Source organism: Wyeomyia smithii, chromosome 1 (assembly GCF_029784165.1).
Source record: "Wyeomyia smithii strain HCP4-BCI-WySm-NY-G18 chromosome 1, ASM2978416v1, whole genome shotgun sequence".
In the NCBI taxonomy this organism is placed as follows: domain Eukaryota; kingdom Metazoa; phylum Arthropoda; class Insecta; order Diptera; family Culicidae; genus Wyeomyia; species Wyeomyia smithii.
In genome coordinates, this window is record NC_073694.1 from 97,970,293 (window position 1) to 97,987,681 (window position 17,389).

A 17,389-nucleotide genomic window follows, 5' to 3' on the forward strand; every position below is an offset into this window, starting at 1 on the left:
CAAAATTTATTGAAAGTTCATTGAATTTCAGCAAAAAAAAAAGTTTAGTGTGTAAAAAACATTGTTCATTGTATTATTATAACTGTAGTCTACATTTGCTTGACGAAAAAAATAAATAAATAAATTTACGTTGCAAGAAAGAGATGCCAGATAGCCCCATGTGGGCTCTGGGAATAGAAAAACTCCCACTGTTTGATGGCCAATGTGTTGTGTATAAATTTGTATGGCTCTGTCTGCACTGAGGTGAATTCCAGTCCTGTTTAAATGGAATAACTTCCAAACGTTATATCTACTTAGAATATTGTGAAAAAAAACGAAAAGGTTTAAAAAAAGTGTTCGATAGCTCATTATTCTACTTTAAAAATGATAATCAAGAAAAACTGTATGTCTTACCTGATCGAGTATCCCTCCACAGAAATCTATAGGCATATAAAGATATGGGTTGGAGTCGTAAACAATATGACCATAAGGAGAGCGCATAATTTCTCTAATTCCTTCTCCATACTGGTTAAATATCATTACTGGCGTTCCACATTGGTCTGTGGCTATGTAATATTTGTGCCTATATATTTGAACATAAATCAAATGTCCTCGGTCGTCATAAATAAGTGACATCAGCTTGCCATCACGTGGTGAATAAATTTGACTAACTTCATTTATACGCTGTTGATTATTGTAGAAGAATTGGGTTATGTTACCAAAATTATCTTTTCTGGTTGACAAGCGATTTAGGTGATCATAATAATAACGCACATCAAAGCGACCACGTTTAGTTGCTCTCACCAACAAACCTTGTGTATTGTAATAAAAACGTTCTTCGCGTGCATTTTGTGCTACCAGCCCTCGAGCCTCATATTTATACGGGCCCTCGCCAAATTTCAAAATCCGATCCATGCTGCTATATTCCATTGGTATCGTGTTTCCTCTATAAGTAAGTGACAACATGTTTCCATTATCATCATATCGAAAGCCCCATGGCTCTTGTGCTTCAACACCAATTAACTGACCATCACAATCCCAGGTATAATTTTTAATATTAGTATACGTATTGACGCCTACATTTCTGGTGTATGTTCTAGTTTGTACAATTCTGCCATGCATATCATGTGTGAATTCCATTCTGAAAACAGCCATTCTATGTATTGTAACGGTTTTTAAAGTTTCCAAGAAGCGGCTATTTATGGTCCGAGCAAATATAGCTGTTCCATCACCTATGGTAGTTAGATTGGCAGTTGGACTGGAAACTTTGAACAGACCGATTCGGGATAAGCTACCTGTTTTATCATTGTAGTCTAAGATTTGATTTTGCAGATTTTGTCCGCCAATGCGTCCCTGAATCAAAATCAGTCGAAAATTGTTGTCGTAACTGTAACTGAATTTAGCATTTGATAGGCCAGTTTTAGCAGAAAAATCAACACGTTCTTCCAATAAAAGTTCACCGATATAGTCAAAATCCCATCGATATTCTAGATCTCGCTCTGTGTGAAAAATAACAGAAAGCATGTTAGAGGCTGTACCATAGTTGAATTCGGTGCGTCCGTCTCCGTGAACGATCTCAGATAACAAGTTCAAATTATTATATCGATAGATAATACGTGCACCGTCACCTGGATACACAGTTTGTAGAAGTGCACCCGAATAAGAATAATGTTGAAGATAGGGTTTATTACTACCAGGTGGAGTGTATGTGAATCTTACGAACCCAATAGAAGGTTGAATACTCAGGGAATGCTTTGTGCCGCTGGGCAATATGATATGACGTATTCCTCCATTGTCGTCATAAGTCAATTTAAACTTTCTTTGACTACCCAAAGAAATCTCCGACAGTAAATTAAGATTATTATAAGAGTATGATATCATTCCATCCTGCTGACTGGTTACTTCCGAGAGAAGCCCATTTATATCATAGTTATATTTTAATTCAGCTGGACCCCATTGCCAACCTTCTATTCTGTTGTATCGGTCATATGTAATATTCAGTGGAAAAAAAATACTGTTTTCGCCTCCTGGATAGTATGATATTGGAAGGCCGGATTGATCATACAGTATCTCCAGAATAACTTCATTGAACTTGTTCATAAATAATTCACGATTTTGTAATTGTTTATGAGTAACTTGAAATACTTTGCTATTGTTCACATATATTTCATGAATGAAATGTTGATGTGAAACAGGATTACTTTCGTTATTTGCATAATTATACTTTGAATACATTGAATTGACCAAACTTTCTCCTATTTTAACGGTCTGATGGGACCACATAGGCAATATCTCAGCTTCGATTGGTAATATTTTCTCTAAATACGGATGAGCAGCTATAGCGGACGATTCTATAGTGATTCCATCTGTGCACCAAACTGACAATGTATTATTTATATGACTCATTTTCGCAACGGTAATTTGTTCTTCTCTTTGAATAATAGCATTTTTGATACCTCCAGTTAATGAGAATGTAGTTGGTATACCCTCTATTTGCGCAAAATGTGAATCGATACTTTTTATTACGCGAACTCCCAAATCTTCATATTTTTCCCCTAGAACAGTTTCAATTTCATAAACTTCACCGCTAGGTAAGATGCCTCTTGACAAGCGACCATATTCATCGTAGTGGTACATGAACGATTCACCATTTCCGGTCCGGCTGACAAGAAGGCCAGTATTACTATCGTAGTCAAACTGCAGCTCAGATTTTCCTTTTCTTTCAAAAATCTTCGTTAACATTCCATTTGAAGATATTTTTAATTCAGATTTATGATCCGTATTCTCAATCGAACTCACTACATTGCTGTAGTCACGCAGGAATTGTATTTTATTACCAGAGCTGTCGGTAACGGTGGAAAGTTTTCCAAAGCTGGTATTTTTCGAGTACAGGAATGAGTACCGTGTTTTACTCGATGATAAATCTTTAGTAGCAACATGCTGTCCGTAACGATTGAAGACATACATTTCATTCGACGGTGTATATGGGATTTGAAACTCTCCATTATTATCATGTTGCGGTAGATAATGTTGTAACGCCAAGATGCGAAGAGAACCTGCGGAGAGGAAAAGTAATGAAAATATAAAATCCGAAGAAAATATTCTAATAAATCTAATATTGAATTCTAATAAATATCATGATGAATAAATATCATGAGCATGAGCATGATTGACCGCCCGCGGTTGCTACTCCGTTATTGCCAGATCAGCTGTATTTACACAAAGAACCAAGGGATGATGCTTGGGACTAGCATTCATCCTCAATGTGTAAAAACTGGTGACCTTTATCTCTCTATTAGGCAATACAAGCGCCGGCCGCATCCGCATGCAGGTCAATGAAGGAGTGTGTATGGGAGGGAATATGTTGATACTCGCTATATAGGAAGCCGAGAACACCTCTGCACTTTCAAGAGAAATCAATGGGATGTTGGGGAAAATGGTAGGGTTTGCAGCAGAGTTCGTTTTGGTAAACGATGCACTGAGTTCAAGTACCGGGTTCGTAATAACTAATATCGCACCTAAAAGTTTACTATATCCTCCGCGACATTAGTACGCAACCGAACTCACTCTTTTTGATATACCTTTAAAATAAAGCACACGCGAGAATACCGGACCTATGACTGAATTGAAACAGACTCAAAATTCCAACATCTCCTTATGAAGTCATTATGCAACTACCGAAACGTATCTTTCATAGATTTATCTCAGCCACACAATGTTACAGAAGCTAGGGAAGTTGTATTCACGTTAACGTCCCTCCACTCCTATCACTTCCTCGTGAAGTGAACCGCTCTATACCGAAAATAATATCGCGTATCTATCTGTAGAAAATATGACCTCATGGAAGGTATCGACGCGAAGTCTCTAGATAGTCGCTCACCCGGATATCTTTATCTTTATGCTTAACAGATCGACTAACGAGATTCGTCCATTCTTAAAAAGTGATTTCTTGATTTGAGACCGATTCAAAGCAGAAAGATAATGCAGAAGGCTATTGGGGCCGCGTTCAACCCAACAGGGCTACACACACGTGAGCGTGCTTTGTATCATTAAATATAAAATTTAGATATATCACTTGAACGAGCCTGTTAATATGATGAGTAACCTAAGATACCCATTGAGACCCGGGTTAAATGCGCACGGACAAATCGCGCAAGGACTTGCATGCAAGTCGGCTTTCAAGTTACGTAGTAAAAATTAATTTAAAATTTCTTTCAATTAAAAAAAATTTCAAATACATCAGAAAACTGTTTAAAAAACCAATTTCACTTTCATTTGGTAATTTTATTTAAGAAATTCCTAGTAGCGACCACAAACATTCAATGTGTAGGTCACACGTATATAAGGCAAAGTACTGAAAAAAATCGAATTTCCCAAGACCGGCCGGCCTAGCGGATAATTGTGAGTATGAGCGAATGTTTGTCTACTGGTGGGTCACCATTCCTGGAAATATCATTTTTGAGAATATTAATTGTTCTATTTGGTAAACTGCATCATTGTTTGTGTCTTACACAACATTGCACTTTCATTTGATGAAATTTTTTAATCGTAAGCGAGACTTCTCACTTTTTCCCGAACATGGCCCATAAGCTTCTGCACATTTGCAATTCCCACCATTTTCACCACTTTTGGCCAATCTTTTTCAAATTTTTCGATGCTATCAGCTGGTTTTATATATTTTCGAGGCTTTGCTTTGGTCAAAGCCCAAAAAGTTTCTATGGGCCATGCATCCGGGCAATTTGGCGGATTCATGTCTTTCGCCACGAAACAGACGTTTTGGCTTTTGTACCAACCAAGTATTTCTTTGACGCTGATGCCAAACCAGGCCAAGATATGACGGATCCATCATGCTGCTTGATCATCGGCAATAAACGCTTCTGGAGGCATTCTTTGACTTCTTCTGGGTACTTTTGGGCGTTTATTGTTTCCGATATGACGTACGGGCTAGATATTTTGCCGCACTCGCAAATTGCCTGCCACACCATCACCTTCTTGCCAAATTTTTCGGTGAAAATGGCTTTCTCCGTTTAGGGGATATCCTTATCTTTGCCTACACTGAAATATTGTGGCCCAGGAAGGTTTTTATAGTCCAATTTCACATACGTTTCATCGTTCATGATAATACACCCAGAACTTTTGCATAATACTGAATCATACAGTTCCGGGCTCTTAGTTTGACAGAAGCGGCTTGATTTGGAATCCTTTTAGGTTTTTTCTGCTTCCGGTACGTCCTGAGCCTAAGTCGCTCTTTAGCACGGATCACATTAGACGTCGAGGTCCAAATTTATCTCGCCACATCTCGAACGGAAGCCGATGGTTTCTGCTTGTATGCATCCCTGATTTTTTCGTCGATAGCAGGACTTACAGGGCCTGATTTCCGACCACTCCTCGGTGCATCTTCAAAACTACACTGTTCTCCATATTTTTTAATAGCTGTTCGTACCGCTCCGACGCTCACATCCTCTTCCTTGGCCAACTCACAGTGCACCACTTGTGCACAATACTATTTCTCTTCTCTGGAGTGAGACCACGCATTTTGAAAAGTAATCAGACACTAAACCGTTTTTTGATGTTATGACGTACAGAAATGTGTAAACAAAAGGACGCAGCCAGTAGAATTCGAAATATTTCAATCGATTCAAAATGACCGTTAACATTAGGTGTGCTTATAATTTCTGGAACAGACTATATGCAAGGCAAATTATTGTTATTATTGTTTGTCTACTGGTAGGTAACCATTCCTGAAAATATCATTTTTGGAAATTTCCTTATAGTGGAGTAGTAGTCGATTAACTGACCTACATACGTATACAAGGCAAATTATTGAAAAAAATCGAATTTCCCAAGAACGGCCGGCCTAGCAAAAAATTGTGAGTATGGGCGATCGATTGTCTACTGGTGGGTCACCATTCCTGAAAATATCATTTTTGGGAATTCACTTGTAGTGGAGTAGTAGTCGAATAAGTGTCCTACATACGTATACAAGGCAAATTATTGAAAAAAATCGAGTTTCCCAAAAGCGGCAACTATTACAGTATTAAGAAATTCCCAAAAATGATATTTTCAGGAATGGTGACCTACCAGTAGACAAACATTTGCTCATACTCACAATTTTCCTCTAGGCCGGACGTTCTTGGGAAATTCGATTTTTTTAATAATTTGCTTTGTAAACGTATGTAGGTCAGATACTCGACTACTACTCCACTATAAGGAAATTCCCAAAAATGATATTTTCAGGAATGGTGACTCACCAGTAGACAAACATTCGCTCATACTCACAATTTTCCGCTAGGCCGGCCGTTCTTGGGAAATTCGATTTTTTCAATAATTTGCTTTGTAAACGTATGTAGGTCAGATACTCGACTACTACTCCACTATTAGGAAATTCACAAAAATGATATTTCCAGGAATGGTGACCCATCAGTAGACAAATATTCGCTCATACTCACAATTTTCCACTAGGCCGGCCGTTGTGAGAAAACTCGATTTTTTTTTGTGTTTTCGTCATACAAAATAAATTTTGCTGGGTATTTTTTCAGTTGCTGCTGCTTCAGGCAACATCATTAAATGAAAGTAAAATTGAAGTATTTTGTCTGATTTATGATTTCAATAAATTTTTATAATGTTTTACACGATTTATCGACTGAAATTATTTAACTTGCGTACATGTTTGACTGACTTGTATGCAAGTCATTGCGCAATTGATCGCGATTATCCGAAAACGGTACAAAATGGCAAAAAGACGGGACGGTTAAAAACAGTCGAAAAAACGGTACTGTTCCATTCAAACCGGTACGTCTGGTCAGCCTAGGTATAATGATTTATCGTAAATCCATGAGCGCTTGTCAACTTCTCGAGACCTGCTTGGCAGTGCCTACGTAGCCAACTCTTTTTGATTATGGAGCCCACAACTAACTTTTTGCTTAACCACGAGACCGTGGCCTTAAACAAGAAGCCCGAACCACTGTGTCCGCCTCAGTGTAAGGGAAGTTGAACTTGACGTCTCTTGAAACAATGGTTTTGTTCGCCAATTTGTCCCAGATCTGGTATCCATTCGGAGCGTAGCCAAATGTTACCATTTCTCGGCTCTTGGAGTCTAATATTGTGTCTCTGGTAGTTCGGGATACATGTCATAGTTAAGCATCCGACAATCCGTTAATCTTTTAAAGTCTGGTTATGCGTTCATCCACTTCTCTGCAGGGGTTACGTTTCCAGCTAAAGCCACCGTAGGGAAACCGTTCGCTTCCGGCACTGCTTTGTCATAGCACATGAGTCGCAGAATCCAAACGAATCCAACTTTTTTACAAAACAAAGGGTCATCTTGTGTCTCGCATGGTTTTTAAGAGCTTACTGACTTACATGACCCATACGACGAGTAAGTTGTGACTTACTTATCTCGGCTACGATCATATTGGCTTGCCCAAAAGAAACGACATCCAAAGTCAGCACGCACATATTACCTTGTAAGTACACCGCATTGATTAGTTCATCGTCCTTCTTGAACCCCGCTCAGTCCTGGCCATCGCAAACAGGTTTGCAAATGGTCACGGTAGAACAACTTTTGGCAAGGCTTGCTGTTTAAATACATTCTTGAACAAAAACGTCACCACCATGACGTTTTTTCCTCAAACGTATTTTGACATTTTTTTCTAGAAAAAAGATTTACGTACGTTGTGTGCGGAGATTTTGGAAAAATAATAATATTACTTTTTGATCTTATAATAATATTTCTCAACATAAATAGACTACTCCGTTCTACAAAACAAGCCAAAATAACATCGCCAAACGAATAACAGTGTGCATCTTTTCAATGCGCGTGTATCGCGAAATCAAATGAAAGTGTTGACCGATTACAAGTCGAATCGCGAGCAGTGAATGGTACATATATCAATACAATCTTGGGTTGCGAGAGCTTTTTGACTCAGAGCAAGTTCGTCCCTGTTGACACTGTGTAAGTTGCACTCAGCTGCTAGTGCAATTGTTGCGAAGATGTAGTCGGAAGAACAGAAGAGGCGTAAAGAAATTTTGCTCACATGCCTCGAAAATCCGAATCTCTCTCATCGTGCAATCAGCAGGAAGCTGGATTCATGGTCTATGTCATAAAATGAATTAGTTCCACACCAGCATCAGAAAACAGCACCACACCGTTTTGTGATCACTTAAAAATTTTACTGCTTTCTTGGTGAGTTGTGCGTTGAGTTTTGTAACGTTAAAGGTCACTGTTCTAACAATTTGTAGAGAAATAAAGCTTAGTTGGAATGTTTTGTATAGAGTATCGAACGTCTTCGTCAGTGTTTTTTTTCGGCAGTTTTTCTGCAGCAATCTTATGCAAAAGGGGGCCGAAGAAAACCACTGACGAAGACGTTCGATACCCTATATATTTGAACAGTGCAGTGTATTAATTTTTTTCGCCACCTTAAAAACACTAACTCACGACAAAAAATCACAAGGGTTGTATGCAAAGGTTGACGTAGAATTACATAAGGTTGTTTGTTGCATTACTTGTATTGAATATGTTTAAAATTTTGTGCAAAAGATGAACTGAAGTGCTACCGAATTTTAGTTTGCACTTACAACACTGAACAGGAATGAAACAAACACTATACAACACAAACAAGTTTCAACAGTCAAAGTGCATGCAGGTTGAAATAACCTTTTCATTTTAATTCCAGCGCAGCACAAGAAAAAATTAAATCATCCATAATTTGTTCGTTGTCCTTATAAGGACTGTTGTTGTTCAATTTCATATCGGATTCATTGTTGATTGCATCTGTGTGCTACCCCGACAGAGGAGATTAAAGCATTTTTCTGATAACACAGTTGAAAGCTGTTTTCACACTGAAAATTTGACGGCCCATATACTTTGAGAGCCAGCATTCCAAAACGTTTGTTTGTTGTCAAAACTGAAATTGTGGATTAATTTAATAGTAAATATTAACTCAGGTATTTATTTCATCCTGAAAAGGACAATATGCTGTTTAATTCAATATCGGATGAGATGCCTATCAACACTCGAAACTAGACGGGTTAAATTTTTTGAACGCCAGATTTCCAGAACGTTGGTGTTTGACATTGAGGCAACTTTTCATTGGATGCATTTACTAGTCCTCGCTATCGCACAGAGACGGCACTTAACTAAAGGAAATGCCTCACTGCGTCAGCTGGCCCAGCTACTATCAATGCTGAGACCCGCTGCAACTGTGGCCGATATCCACTAAATATATGGTATCCGTTGCACTTCTGCTGTTGCTAAGGAAATACTGCTGCTGTCGCTGTCTGGAAATAATATGAGAAGTTTCGGCTGAAACAGGCTTTTATGTAGGCCAAATAACACATTTTTAATTACTAGGTCTATAATTCTGTCGACCGTGTTTGGGAAGCAATCATATAACGACCAATCAGAGGTCGAATTTTTCATTTTGACAAGGCTTGAAAATTTTCAATAGTACAACACAGTCAAACCTGTTTTTATGCGAGGGGTAGGGACCGCACAGCTCTCCCAGCTGGTCTCGAGGTACGATGCTGGCCTAACAAGCCAGTCGTCGAAGGTTCGTGTCTCGGCTTGGGAAAAACTGTTAGTGTCAGTAGGATCGTAGCGATAGCCCCGCAATTGTCTTCTGAGGCGCGAAGAACGTCGCAGTGGCTGTATTTGAGAATTGCTGACGATGTTTGGTTGTTGACTGCTGCGAATGACTGGTGTTTGTGGCTCGCCCATCTCCATAGGGCAAGCTGAACTGACTGCACTAGTAGGGACCGATAAAAGTAGTGGTGATATAGACGGAATCGTCAATGCTGGATGATATAGACGGAATCGTGAATGCAGAAGAAAACGTAGACGATGATGGTAAAACAGATGTGCTCGGTAAGTTCCAAGCGCTTAGTAAAACATTCGAAGATAGCGGACCCTATGTTTCCTTTAATGGTCCTTCAGCACTCGGTAAACGTTTTCTCAGCTGATTAACATGTGACTGCACTAAACGAAGCTTTTCGGTTCGTACATTGTACATCACTCTTCAAATTTGTTCTATAATTGTTCCAGGAACCCATGACAACGAGCATAACTAAAAAATTACAAAATTCTATCAACGGGAGATACAAATAACATATTTTGATACGATTTTGTATTTTCCCATTTGCTTTTGACAACAAAATTGAATCCGAATGAGTTATAATAACAAATCCTGAAATGAAGTTGTTCTGAAACAAGTCTAACAATTTTTTCGTCTCTATCAAAATTGTTGATTCTAACAATGGCTGTTATTATACTATTCTATATGCTATCTTATTTTGTTAGAAAGCTGATCCGTTTGTAACAAAGTTTGACATGAGTTTGATACTAAAAGAATCGTTTTTGTTATAATTTCTGTTATTTTGACACCTAACGGGATCAAATTGAAAACACAACCTGAAAGGTTTTTCTCATAACAAACTAACAGCTTCTGTTACATTTATGTTATGTCTTTCTGATCGGGAAACCTTCACATTCACTGGGTCCTCCTTGTTGAAGCTTCGAGGTTTCTGCTGGTCTTCTTCTTGTTCTGCTTGCTGACGATCTGCTGGTGGCCGTAACAGTTCGAGGTTGGTTCGGATTCGACGTCCAAACAATGCTTCTGACGGTGATACTCCACCCGAGACTGCCGGATTTAGAGTGCTTCGGTACTTGAACAGAAACAGGTCCAATGCTTCCTGGATCGGACCTGTCCCAAGTAACCAAAAGTTCGGATAAAAGTAGAATTCATAGACCAATCAGCTAATCTAACGATCATGAATAGAATTCTATTCAGCTCAATTTTTAAGTAATTAACCGTACTTTCAAGTTCGCATTTGTTGAATAAACTACGAGTACCATGCAAAGCAGATTCTAAACCGAACTAGAAAGTTCACACCAGGTTCGGATAGGTCGCTGAACAGAGCGCTATTCAGCTTGAAAAGAAACCTTAAAAAACTTAAAATAAAAATCAATTTGCAATTTTTCAATTCCCTCCACTCATTGTTCGTGTTGGTATAATCCCATGATAATCATTTACTGAAGAAATCTAGATCAGAAGAATAATTGCCTGGCTCCATTTATTATTAAATTTCATATTTTTTTGGAACTTACTACACCAAGCTTCGAACTCGAGTCCTCCCTCTTTGAAGTCTAGATGCATACCACCTGCTCCGTTCCCGCTATATGAGATCAGCATCGATTTTGCTCGATGTGCTGATTTCTCTTCGTTACCTACACGTTCATGGCTAGGAACATACCGGGTCTCTCTTTCAGCTTGAAAGTTCAGATAAAGTACAGGCGGAACCTCATGCGAACTAGGACGCGGAACGCAATGTGAACTTAAGTCTGACAGTTCTCTAGTTTGTTTTGATTTTACTGCAGTTTGTTGGTAATGTAAATAATGTAAAAGGTAATGAAAAAGGTTGTGTACAGTGTACGCAAACGTTAAACGTTTGTTGAAAATTTATTCTGGTAAGCAGTATATACAAAATATGATAAATGATCAAAATCGATAAAAACTTTTTAGATTAATAGATATGCTGTAGTCGAAAACTATTTCGTAGTTGAAACGAGCCGTTGGTGACATAGAAAACTCTCGGTGGTGTCCGAGAGATGGATTCGGACCTCCAGAAGCGGCAACATCATGCTGTAGCCGAACGTAAAAAACACCCAAGATTTGGACAAAATGCTAAGGAATAAAAACATCAGGCGCAAACAAGTGTCTAACGGGAATCCACAGTTTACATCCGGTTTATTTTTTCTGTTAATCTGAATTCATAATTGATTTCCTGTAAGATAACAAAAGAAAGTGTTTAGATAGAGAAGGCGTTTAAACACCCTAATATTACCTATTGGATTTATAGATTTGTTCTCCTTTTGCTGTTTATTTAGATAAAAAAAAATCCGATGATAATAAAATAAACCACTTTTCTTTACTGATTTTGAAAAACTCATTTTTCATCACTAATTCCGGAGCAAACTTCACTTTCGCCAAAACCGAGTCGGAACTTAACATAAACATTAAAGTGGAAATGAAGTAAGACATAGACTTCTCCTGAACTTTCGTGCTGATTAAAAGTGCGGATAAAATGCTAACCGAACTTTAATTTCCGGCGGCTTAGAAGTTCACGCGTGAACTTTATGTGAACTTCAAGGTTCCAATGAAGAGGAACAAGCAGCTTATCCTGAACTTTCATGCTGATTAGAAGTACGGATAAAATGCTAACCGAACTTTAATTTCCGATGGTTTGTGAAGTTCACCTGTGAACTTTATGTGAACTTTAAGGTTCTAATGAAGAGTAGTAAGCAGCTTCTACTGAACTTTCGTGCTGATTAAAAGTACGGATAAAATGCTAACCGAACTTTAATTTCCGGGGGTTTTGAAGTTCACGTGCGAACTTTTTGTGAACTTTAAGGTTCGAATAAAGGGGAACAAGTAGCTTCTCATGAACTTGCTTTCAGGTTTTGACGGTACTATATTTAGAATGAAGTTCGGTTTGTGAGTAATGTGTCCGATTGTTCAGCAAGAAAGTTCCACGGAACCAAATCTGAACTTTATGTGAACTTCTAAGTTCGTGTGTTAAGTGAAAATCGAACTTATGGTTGCTTGGGGTGTGTTCAATGCCGTTCATACTGCAAAACTGTCCGAACTTGGCACTGGTGAATTGCGTGCCATTATCGGATACTAGCAGCTCTGGCATCCCCATGCGTGCGAAAAGGCTTTGCAGAATCTTAATGGTTGCTTTGGTTGTGATGTGACTTGTTTGCACTACTTCGGGCCACTTGGTGAAGGAGTCCACTTCCAGTAAAAATAGTCTCCATCGAGTGGTCCAGCGTAGTCCACATGGACCCGTTCCTATGGCCGTTGTGGTTTTGGCCAAGGTACAGGTGAGACCCGAGGAGATGACTTTGCAGCAAGCGTGCACTGTGTGCAGGCCTTAACGGTCTTTTCGACTTCAGCAACAATCGCAGGCCAGTACACGTAGCTTCGGGCAATGGCTTTCATTCTTCCGATTCCCCGGGTGGCCAGTATGTAACTGATCCAAACAACGTTTTCGTAGACGAGACGGGATAATCTCACCGAAAAGTGCGCATCCTTGTACAGTCGTGAGCGATTCCCGTCGGTTGTAGAATTGCTACAGCTCAGGATTGGATGCCACGGTCTGCTTGGATGACCAGCCCTGGTGAATGTACTGAACCACCTTGCTGCGAACCAGAACGTCTTTGTACTTTGCTGAACTTCTCTAAAATGGAGCGGAAGGACGTTGAAGGACTCGAAAGCAACTAACCTGACATCATCCTCAAGCGAGCTAGATGCGATGACATAACTCTCATCCAATCGAACGTGTTGGTTGATGAGGCGAGACAACACATCCACGTGAAATCATACATTAGCAGCATCAGGGCCCACCGTTGCAATCTGTTGGCGATGTACACGGGGATACCTTTTTTCGAGCCGAATATATGAAGCAACAGTGCATGCTCGGTTTGGAGCCGAAACTTACGCCCAAAGACCATGCGATGAAATTTCGTTACCGCAAATATTATCGCTAGGCTCTCTCGATCAGGTTGACTATAGTTCCGCTCCGCTGGGGCCAGGGATCTAGATGCATGCAGGATGACTCGTACAGAGCTGTCAGGAAAACGATGACTAATCGTGGCTTCCAAACCAACGGACGATGCGTCGGCAGCGACAATTATTTCTAGCTCTGGGTTGCAGTGCGTTAGGAGCAGCTCCGACGACAGGATACCCTTAAAATTATCGAAAGCTGACTGACATTCCGCCGTCCACTCGAACTTCGTGCTCGCCTTCAACAACTCGTCCAGAGGAAATCGTAGGGCACGCATATTTGGCACGAATAGTACAGCTTATCAAGAAGCTAAAAACCAAAAAATCGCCCGGCCCTGACCAAATCCGAAACTGTTTGGAATTGGATGCTTTCCCTCGAGTTGAAAGCATGCGATAGTCATTGCTATTCCAAAAACCAAACAAGGACCCATCGAAGGCTTCGAACTACAGGCCAATTAGCTTACTTCCTACCCTCAGTAAACTTTTTGAACGAATCATACTAAATCGGATTAATCAACACCTTGAAAACACACGTCTTGTACCCGACGTTCAACTCGGATTTAAAAGAGGTCACTCGACCAACCATCAGCTTCTCAGACTTGTGAAAGAGTTTCAAACCAACTTCGCACTCGGAAAAACTTCGGGCCTAGTACTTCTGGATGTTGAAAAAGCGTACGATTCTGTTTGGCAAGAAGCAATTTTGCACAAAATGCTTCAAGGAAATTTCCCTTTGTACATACTAAAAATCATTCGTTCGTTCCTAGTGAATCGTTCGTTCAGGGTTGTTGTCAACGGGCTATCATCTGACCAGAAAAAGGTACCCTATGGAGCAGTTCTCAGTCCTACGCTGTACAATATATTTACAGCTGACCTCGTAATGGTTTTTGCGAACGACACCGGATTCACCACTTCTAACTCGGATCCAACGATAATTGTCAATAAACTGCAGGCTGCCAAAAATGCTATTGGAAACTACCAGAAACGATGGAAGATCAAAACTAATGCTAGCAAATCGCAAGCAATCTTCTTCACACGAAAACTGAGCCCGCGCAATTTTCCCCGCAGTCAGATTACTGTGTGTGGGGAATTAGCCCTCTGATTTAAAATGTAAAAAAATTTTAAGTATATTTGAAATGATTTCCAATGCAATTTTTTTGTTTGTAATAAAAAAAATTAAAATTTGTTTAAATAGGGTATCGAACGTCTTCGTCAGTGGTTTTCTTCGGCAGCTTTTCTGCAGCAATCTTATGCAAAAACCTGCCGAAGAAAACCACTGACGAAGACGTTCGATACCCTAGTACACTTTTCGCTCATAGTTTTGGTAAATTTCATAATCATCTAAAAAAATTGATTATTAGTGCCTTTTCAAACCGGAAAAATATTATTGTTATCTATGGCTTCTAAAATTTTCATAACTTTAGCTAATCGCCGACAAATCGCAAATTTTCAATGACACTTATAAATTATTAGGCCGTGTCAAATGAATTTATTCCAGGAAGATTAAAAAAACTCTCAAAAGCTTCAAGCGAATCTCAATTTCGGCAAACACATTTCTTTAAGGATAAATCGACTATGGCATGGTGGCTACAATAAAATAAAAGTCAGAAAAATCCATGTGGTCTTTTCCTTAACCCCACCATAAGGCATCCGGATCGCTCCGGCAGTGACCAATGCAGTCTATATTCAGTAATATTTTTTTTAAAAGATTCTCGATAAAAAATCATGAAGATAGAGGCTATATTTGATGCAGAAATGTAAATGTCCCCACTTCGGGTTCCTACTGGTCATCTGGATCGTTCCGGTAGTGGCCAACGCAGTCTGCACCCAAAATTATGTCTTTTGGAAGATTCCTGATGAGAAATCCTGAAGATAGAGATATCGCACACTATAATTTGATGCAGAAATGTAAATTCTCCCACTACGGGTTCCTTCGAGGCATCCAGGTGATTCCGGAAGTGTCCAATACAGGCTATGTTCAGAAACCTGCCTTTGAAAGATTCGTGATGAAAAATCCTGAAGGTAGAGGTGTCACACGCTATATTTGATGCAAAAATGTAAATGCCCCCATTTCGGGTCCCTTTGGGTCCCTTCGGGGCATTTAGCTTATTCCGGAAGAGGCCAATGAAGCCTTCATTCAAAAATAAGTCTTTTGAAACATTCCTGATGAAAAATTCTGAAGATAGAGGAGTCACACTCTATATTAGATGCAAAAATGGGAATGTCCCCTATTACAGGTTCCTCTAAGAACTTCCGGATGAAAATAGTCATTTCTCGATGAGTTCCTGGCCGATTCCGGATCTTGATAAACCAGAAATGATTTTGTCATCTATGCCAATAATGCAATTAAGCATTTTGATCAGGTAACTCATTATCAAATCCATCCAAAATTAGCAGGTTTGACATGCCTACCAGAACTCAGGAATATTTCCTGCATCCGGTGACCTAGGCCAGATTTGTAGTCAGAAAGTGAAACTTCAAAAGTTTTCCATTTTAATTGTGTTCGAATTATTAAAATTGAATAGCATTTGGCAAAGCTACGGAATTTCTAATTTCAACAAAATTTTGCCTATCCTACTTATTGTGACTATCCCCTGTGTAGGCTTATATGCTTTGACTGCACATTTCATCGATCATCAAAATATTCTCAAATATTACCTTATGGAATGCATCGTAGGTTACTAGGGTGCACAGTGGTCTAAACTCGAAAAATCGTGATCGTTTTAGATTTGACTGTGAAATATTGATTTTATGTACCCAGTGTCTTCAGCAAGTTTATTCCATATAACAAGGCCTTTATTTTGGCGTTTTCGGTTTTTTGATCAATTCCCCTAGTAGTAAGATAAAAAAATTATTTTTTCTAATTTTCAAAATACCCGATTGCTTTCTTGAGCAAAGTTGTAGGAAAATCTATAAGAAAAAGAATTGCTGAACACTGTGATCTTCTATCTGTACGTCTGATATGACGAAATAGAGTTTTACGAGGAACAGTCCTCAAAATTAGTTTTTTGTCCATAACTTTTTCTGTAATCGTCGAAACAGTTCGAGATGTTCTAAGATTTCGTTCATTCTGCTAAACCTCGCATTTTTGTAGAATATATTGGTTTGATATTTTTATTTGTTCTAAAGATATTTCTAGTTTTTTGCTGAAAATAGCCATATTTTGAGTTCATATTTCTCCGAAGGTTGCAGATGGTAGCAAACCAGACTATATGCATTTGAAAGTTTGTCAAAAGAACTGCATTACTGCAACTGTTTCCAGTTGTATCCAACCGAGTACTGAATGAAAGGAAAACACCCCTCAAAATGAGTTTTTTGTCCATAACTTTTTCTGTAATCGTCGATACAATACAAGATGTTCTAAGATTTTGTTCATTCTGCTAAACCTCGCATTTTTGTAGAATATATTGGTTTGATATTTTCATTTGTTGTAAAGATATTTCTAGTTTTTTGCTGAAAATAGCCATATTTCGAGTCCATATTTCTTCGAAGATTGCAAATTATTTGCTTGCATTTATAATCCTGTATTTTTTCCACAGGATTTAATATAAATGTACTGAAGCGTTGCGGAGCCATTCTTCAAGCTGTTGCTTCTGGAAGAAAGTTGAACACTGAAAAATTCGATAAATATTGCATCGACACGGCGCGGAAACTAGTGGAGTTATATCTATGGTACTAACTACTATCTGCGCCAGTACACAAAATAATGATTCACGGTGCACAGATTGCTGATCACTTTCTGGTTCCGATAGGACAGCTCTCGAAAGAAGCACAGGAAGCATTGAACAGAATTATACGGGAAACACGTGAACATTATTCCCGTAAAATTTCGCGGGTGGCTACAAACACCGATT

The 17,389-nt window shown here is 39.0% G+C and overlaps 1 protein-coding gene across 2 annotated transcripts in view; it reads right to left on the reverse strand.

The window, feature by feature from the left end:
• The window catches only part of LOC129718720 (teneurin-a), an 822,359-nt gene that overhangs the window by 22,308 nt on the left and 782,662 nt on the right, over positions 1 to 17,389 (reverse strand). For both annotated transcript variants that reach the window (XM_055669766.1, XM_055669765.1), the window contains one exon: positions 394 to 3,035. In XM_055669766.1, coding sequence (XP_055525741.1) covers positions 394 to 3,035 — 2,642 coding nt within the window. The remainder of the gene's footprint in view (positions 1 to 393; positions 3,036 to 17,389) is intronic.